Source organism: Chinchilla lanigera, unplaced genomic scaffold (assembly GCF_000276665.1).
Source record: "Chinchilla lanigera isolate Chin_1 unplaced genomic scaffold, ChiLan1.0 scaffold00035, whole genome shotgun sequence".
NCBI lineage: Eukaryota > Metazoa > Chordata > Mammalia > Rodentia > Chinchillidae > Chinchilla > Chinchilla lanigera.
The window spans coordinates 9,487,462-9,495,459 of record NW_004955436.1 but is presented as its reverse complement, the minus strand read 5'-3'; the positions used below and the strand labels follow the sequence as shown (position 1 = coordinate 9,495,459).

The 7,998-nt window shown below is 40.1% G+C and overlaps 1 protein-coding gene across 1 annotated transcript; it reads right to left on the bottom strand.

Annotated features, from left to right (window-relative positions):
* Positions 1 to 7,175: 7,175 nt before the first annotated feature.
* On the bottom strand, positions 7,176 to 7,998 carry LOC106149059 (the record flags this gene model as incomplete). The annotated part of the gene is given in 2 exon segments (XM_013516691.1): positions 7,176 to 7,616; positions 7,945 to 7,998. Coding segments are annotated over 2 exon segments (462 nt in total), but the record flags the coding sequence as incomplete, so codon positions are not given.

Here is a 7,998-nt window from a genome sequence, read left to right as displayed (position 1 = left end):
CCTCCCTTCCTTCCTTCTTTTTCTTTTCCTTTTCCTTTTTCTATTTCTTAGATGGGATCTCACTATGTTGCTTGGAATCATCCCAAACCTCTGAGTTCCACTGATCTTCCTACCTTGATCTCTTCAATAGCTGTGACGGCTATTGTATTACGTGTGTGTGTGTGTGTGTGTGTGTGTGTGTGTGTGTAGTATAGGAAGTCAGACCCACAGGTGTTCTGCCACTGAGCTATGACCTAAGCTCTTTTTTTTTTTCCAAACAGGTTCTGTTTAATTAGCTTAGTTGGGACTTGAACTTGTGATCTTCCTGCCTCAGGCTTCTAAAATGCTGGGATTACAGATGTTGGAGGCGATGACCGTCAGCATTGACACTAGCAGATTTTCATAATGACCTAAGGTGTGAGCAAGAAGACAGGATGGCATGGGCAGTAGGCCGTGCAGATCACTGAGGGTATAGTCTCAGTTTTTCAAATGTTTACATCTACAGGGGGTAATATAATGATAGTTATGACAAAATATACCTCACATGTGTGTAGTCTTCAAGTTAACTACTGACAAAATTTTTCTCCTACTTTATTTGTTCCTCTGAATAAATAATTTACCAGATTAGTATACGATCATTAACATGTACAGCATAGCGGCTGTAACAGAATGTTCAGAATTGCATTACTTATGATTATGGAGAAAATTGTAAGTGCAATCAATGACATTTTATAAATTTGCTATTATGATTTACCTTTGTGTGGTAACTTGATACGTTCTTGCTATTCTAAATTAGTGTTTAAACCGCATATTTTTTATAAGCATGGACTGTAGATTTAAAGTGCAGGGCTTTGCACTTTAGCTCTACCCCTTAGGTAAATGGATGAACCTGAGCATCAGTTTCCTTATCTATAAAATGGGTATATTTAAAGGATCAATTGTGGTGAGCCATGCATACAGTCATCAAATCCCAACTGGTCTTAAACAGAAGTGCTTGTGAGCTGAGATACCACTGTATTCGTTTCCTTTGCTGCTGCAACCAATTACTACAAACATTGTAGCTTACAGCTATGAAAATTTACCTTTCACCCCTGGAGGTCAGAATTTTGAAGTGAGTTTGCTGGAGTCCAATCAAGGGGAAGGCGGGGCTGTTCTGCCTGTGGGCTCTAGGCTAATGCCGCTTCTCTTCTACAGCTTGTAGAAGTCACTTGGATCCCTGGGCTTGTAGCCTACTCCATGTCCAAAGTCATCAGTGTAGCATTTTCTCTTCTTCATTACTTCTGCTTCTACCCTCAGATCTTCTCTGCCACCCCCTCTCTTACTCTCTCTCTCTCTCTACATCTCTTATGAAGATTTTATGGATTGCCTGCAGTGCACCTAGACAGTCCAGCAGATACTGGCATTTGCAAGGTCCTTAACTAATTGTATCCGCAAAGTCCCTTTGCCTGTAAGGTAACATACTCATATGGGATTAGCTCATAAACGTCTTTTGGAGGTAGGGGATTATTCTCTACCCTCCCATCTACTTCTTAAAGCAGCTAATATTATTATTTCTTCTGCACATTCACATTGCCCACCAAGCTTCTCTGACATTTACATAAAATAGTTAAATGGTCATTTTGCATCATGTAGAAACTGAAATAAAACTGGATTTTACTAACTCAGCCTCTGATTCTTTTCCAGACTATTTTAACGTTCTGTTCTCTGACTGTCTGCTAAGGTCAGGAGACCATTAGTTTCTATCATCTATCGTTGTCAACAAGTAGGAAAGCTAATTGACTATTTCACTCTGGCCCCAAAGAAAGTGCATGTGATTTTAATACTCTGCTGTGTCTGTGTGGCTATTTTCTAATGAACTCCTCTCTGGGCTTATTTCATGTTAGACACTCGTGACACTTTACAGGCATATAATCTGATGTTTTGAGAAATTGGGTCTGTATTTTATGGTTCATCCAACAAAGCTTCTTAGCTGATTTTGAAAACTGCTTAATAAGCTGAACACTCACTTCCAGGAATGACAAGTATCATAATCAATGAGAGACATTCTTTGGTCAGTTATCAAGAGCAGCTGCTTCCCAGGAAGCCTGTTCAAGGGAGAAGTTCCAAAACATGATTTAATCCTCAGACTTCTTTTTTTCTGCCTGCTACAATTATCACTTGCTTCAAGATTTAGCTCAAAGGCAGCTATGCCCTGAAAGCTTTCCTCCAACTATACTTCACCATGACTTAGTATTTGGTTTTTTATCTATTGCTTTGTATTTAGGATATATGCACACACAGAAGCATATAAATATTCATTTGTCTTCCTCTTCCCAAAAGCAATTTGTTGTCTCTTATTTTTTTTCCGTTAAACTCAAATGTAAACTACTAATTCTCCTGTATCTCCCACAGGGTAACTAACACTGCGTTGTGCACTTAATAAAGGCTTGCAAATGACAAAATGAATTCTTTGCTTGGGTTAAAGAGGAGTTCAGCGTGGAAATGAGCCCTTGCATATATGTGTTATTTTCAATGGCTCATTTTCTTGTCAGACTTCCCCCAGTTGTGAATGCCCTGGTGGCACCAATGGCGTTAGGGAAGGTTTTACTACAGAACATTTGGAGGATTAGAAAAATCTCCACAACTTTGGAAGCCTCTCATTTCGTGTTCAGACTTCTATTCTATTCTGTCTCAAAACCAGAATAAGCAGAGAAGAAAGATGGCAAGGTCTACAGGGCTCCATATGTGAAGAAAGCCTCCAGCCCCCTTCAGAAGTAAGTGGGAGGAAGAAAGAGAATACTTATCACAGAACTTCATACTCAGCCATGTTAATCTCCATCAGGCTTGGACTTTGTGAACGAGCTCTTAACCCCACAAAATGTATTCTTGAATGCCTGATGTATTCAATCAGTTTTAAATGATCTTCCTTCTCCAATTTTCTAAAATAAAAGACAAAAACAAAAAAGTATCTTGGGATAATGCAGAAATTCAAACCAAAAGAATGCAGACAAGGTTCAACAGAGTGCTACATACCTGGTCCCTTTTTCTACTTTTTTTTCTGTACTGAATCTGGAAAAACAAAGTACATTTGGGCCATGGAAGGTGCTTAGTGGTATAAAGGGAGAATAAAGCATGATGTAGTTTCAAAAAGATAATTTATCAAACACATACTAGATTATTATAAGGCCAAGCACTTTTTCTCTCAGAATTTCATGTTTTACTAACTTCGCTGGACTGGGCTTTCTGAAAACAAAGGAAGACTCTTAAGTGAGCTACACCCGCTCCGACTGTGAATGTCACTGTCCTATTCCTCCAACTCCGTCCAATTCACACTTTCATGATTGGCTTCCTTTTTGACCCAGGCTTGTTAATTAAATCCAGCTGTAGGCAAATTGCTCTTCCAAGTTGGCAACACTGCGTTCTCAAGCTGCTTGCATTTGTTCCCTTGCCTTGGTAAAAAAGCCTTTGGAGCATGCAATTTCTTGACTCTTGTTTCTGAATGAATCCCAAGTTATGGATATTTTAAAGGGTTCAAGAGACTCACAAAATAACTCTGCTTTTGCGTACCAAGTATTGCTTTCCATCTGATCCCACATTGCCTAAGAACACAGAGGACAGCTTCCTCAGAGACATAGGCACATTGACATCGCTGTTCCTCTAGTTCTCGGGTACTGTGGAGTCGAGATCGAGGTAGCAACTGGCTGGTCACAGTGCAGTTCCAGGGAGCAACCCGGCTTCCCTTTGCCGGTCAAGTTCCAATGTCCATGCGGAACACAACTTTGACGGGGTTAACAATTTTATTCTCCTCAGGAACTTCCTGATCTAGCCAAGCTCCCCTACCCAAGGGAGTCTGTTGACAACACGCAGATGCTTGCAAGAATTGTACTGTAAGGAAATGTTTTTACTCTCCCCCACCTCCTTTTCACCTTTCATAGAGCACATCAGCCCAGGAGATTCTGCCTGACAAACTGGCATTAAAGATGAGGAGTAGGTCATAGGAATTGGGGTGGGGATTGAGGTATAGAAGGAGAAGACCCAAGTCGGAGTTGAAGCCCTGCTATCAACCAGCTGCTTAACCTTGAGCAAGTATGTATTTTATTTATTTTTTTAAGTATGTATTTTTGATTTATGTTTTTTAAGTATGTATTGTTGATTCCACACATAAGTGGAATCAACAATCCTACCTACCTTGGCTACTCCTCAGGGCTCATATGAGGCTAGATTGAGATCACATGGCTGACTATGCTTTCTCAACTGAAAAGCATAATATAAGCAATTAGTTCCTCCTAACAGGCTGAAAATATTATCTAATTAACTGGTTATACATGCATGCTGTGTACAAGACCTTGCATCTGCTGGGTACAGGTTTTTGCATATAATCCTGCAATGAACAAGAGGAGAAAAAGAACACTGAATAATTATTGTCACTCAGGAACTTTCATATCTATACCTAGAACTAAATCAGCATCTCTAAGAAAAACATGTATTTCCTTGAAACCTCTGCAAAATCTGATTGATTAATAGCATTTTCTTATGAAGGAAATTGAAGTATAGAGACATTAAGTGTTGTTTAAGGCAGTGTTTCCCAAATTGTTTCCCTGTAACCTCAGTCCTGAGGGATTCTGGTGCTACAGTTTGGATCTTGATAGTCATCCAAAGGTGGACCTGTTGAAGGTTTGGTCCCAGGCCTATGATGTTGTTAGGGAAGTGGTGGAACCTCCAGAGGGACCTAGTAAGTTTGATACCTGGAAGCCTTCTCCCCGATGCACTGCTGCTCAGAGCACCAAAGTCAGTGGGGCTCGGTGTGCATGGACTGAATCTTCTGAGTCCATGGATTCAAATAAACCTTTTATTGCTACGAATTCATGACCTCAGTTATTTTGTTACAGTGGCAGGAAGCTTACTAACACACCCTTTCTATTAAAGAGTAGTACTGCCTAAAATATTGAGAAACACTGCATTATTCCCCTTAATCCCCCAAGAGATTCCGAGTGTACAATACCATATTGCTCAATCCAGAGTTCTGCAAAATTATTTTATCTTGAAACCTTATTTTTCAATTTAAAATATTAAAATCTTATACAGGCAATCATCTACAGAAAACATTTTGCCAAATTCAGGTCTAAGTTCATGATTGGAGTTAGTATGTAAGAATTGTTCAAGAAGAATGCAATGCAAATCTTTGTTTTTTTTTTTTTTTTTCAATAAAAAGGCTATTTTGGGTTGGGGATGTAGGTCAGTGATGGAATTACTGACTGGCATGCAAAAGACTCTGGGTACAATACCCAGCATTACCAAAACAAGACAAAAACAACCCCAACAAACGATATACAGTGATACCCCTGTTCACAAACTTAATTCTTTCCATGATTCTGGTCCCAAACTGAATCACATGAGAACTGAATCAAATTTTTTGATAAGGTCAACATTGAACAATAAACATTGAATTTGACTGGGTTTTCATCTGATTCAGTTTGTGATCAGGATCACGGAAAGAATCAAGTTTGTGGACTGAGGATCCACTATATACACATAGATATTTATATTATATGTAATTGATACTAGGATTCACGTTTTTCTTTCAGTCTTTTTCTTTGCTTGTTTTCAAAATACATGTAAATTACTGCTACATTTTATTATCACGATATCCTTGCAAGTTATACAACTCTGTCCATTTTTAAATGTGCAGTTTGATAGCACTAAACTCATTCACATTTTTGTGCCCTTAGCGCCGTAATTCCTCCCCAGCACATTTTCACCTTTTTAAACTGAAACTCTATTGTCCCCGGGATATTTTCATTCAATATTCTATCATCAACCTTCTTCCATTTTGCAGTTTACTTTTCTCATAACCTTCATTTCTTGTGATTGTGAGCTATTTTATCATATCATGCTCACAAATCTACTTATTATAGGACATTATATTATTTCCACTTTCTCTTTTATAAATAACTTAGTGTGTATAAAATGTTTAATATTTTGGAGTTTCTTCAAAATAGATCAAAAATATAAACATTTTAGTGACTGTTAATGTAAATAGCCACATCTTTTCTAGAAGTTATGGAAAGTTTATACCTCATCTATTCATTGATTGGTATATTAATTCACTATTTGAAACAAAAACAGTAAGTTTCTAGTATTTGCCAGACACGTAGCTGTATGCAAGAAACACGCAGGGTCAGATAACTACATTGTCTATGGGCTGAGGTTAGTGATGGGCCTTAAGGACAGAAGGGCTCATTTATTTGTCCAAAATTTTTAGTGAAAAGGTATCTTTGTTGGTTTGTTGTTTCCTTATTAAGAATACTATTCTTCAAATTCATTCTCTCCCTTCCTAAACTTAGTCAAACACGTGGTAGAGGGCAAACGACTGTAATCTCTGATCTTGCTTTCTCACGTTTGTAGTGAGAGGCACTGAACATCCTAAAGCCTCAAGGAGATGCTGTTCATCCTGAAATCCCTCGTCTGCTGCTTGTCCAAGGGAATTGGGCAAAGGAAGACCCGCCAGGCACTACCTCAGTGTCTGAAGAAGCGCTTTGTGTTTTTCAACAAATACCTTATCATGTCATGAGCGTCACCTTTCTTGACAGAACAGGAGAACACATGAATCACGGATGTCGGGCTTGGTTTGTTCTTTCTTTGGCAAATTGCTGCGAAATCTTAGAAAGGTCTACTGAGTTCTCCTAAAGGAGAACACGTCTTTCAGTTTTTGGTTACTTGTGATCTAGGAAGTTTTCTTAACTAAAAAAATAGGAATGGTGATAGTGTGCGCAAAGTTCTAAGCTAATGAGTTTTTAAAAGTCTGCTGTACACCTTAAGGAAAGGTGAATTTGACTACGATGACCTGAAGTGACAAGTGTTAGCCTGGTAGGTATACTGATGGGCATGTTACACAACTCAAAACTCCGTGCAATCAGTGTTCTCTTCTTACCAACAGTATAAAAAGCCTGGCATCCATCTAACATATACCTATATATAATATAGATGTGTGTCTATCATCCTGTATTCCATGTTTATTTTCATTTACAGTTACATCTCTAGGCTCTGCCCAAAGACCTGTCCATGTAATTAAAAGAATATGTGGGCCGCTAAACCATGCAAATATTACATTAAATTGAATTTCATATCGCCTTGATGTAAATATTTTAAAGATAAGATCAGAGTGGCAGACGTCAGCCAGCGAATTATTGTTAGAAATTGTACACATGGCATCCACATTCCGCACGCATGTTATGTTTATTCAGTTGTGATCACATCTCTTTTTGTGATATTTTACGAAGATGAAGAAAGTACGTGCTGCACGGCCTCACTACGGAAGCCAGCCAAGGTGGCATATGGTGATGCCACTTCAAGCTGCGGGAGAAGGCGCACACTGTAAGATACCTCACTGCCGTAATGTAATACAGCGTTATTTTCCTCCAGATCCTTCGTAGATCGCTATTTTCCTCGTCGGAGTAAAGTCCTTTTGTTGAGTGCATTTTTGCTAAACAGTTGCGAGATCTTACACACCAAAGCCCCGTGTACCCCACCAGCTCTGAGCCAAAGGCTAGCGAGGCTAAGAAGCCCTGATGCGATTCTCTGGCGGCGGCGGCAGAGGCGGAGAGACAAGGCGGTTTGGAAGCATGCAAAGTCAGCGTGGCGGGAAGTAAACTCCGACACTGGATAAACGACAAATAAACCATAAACGAGACAACGCCAGTTCACACCGGAAAGTTTCTTATTTATTTGGGCATAAGTTGCATTTACGATGTGAATAAGGAATAGTAAGGTTCCCGTGGGGGTGGCTGTCTCATTCCTCATTACAGGAAAAAGGAACAGCGACATTTCTAGGCAGATCGGCCTTTCCTCAGGGGTTGCTTCCACCTCGCGGTGCTTCCTACCGGCAGCGAGCTCTCCACCTTGGAGACAACCCCCGGCCGCCTCCCCCACACGCCCGGGGGCGCTGGGTCCCCGGGATCGGTCTCCTGGGGCAGCCCCTCGGCTTACCAAACTCCGAGCTCCGCAGCAGGGCGGCGCGCTCGCTGTCCCCGAGCCGGGAAC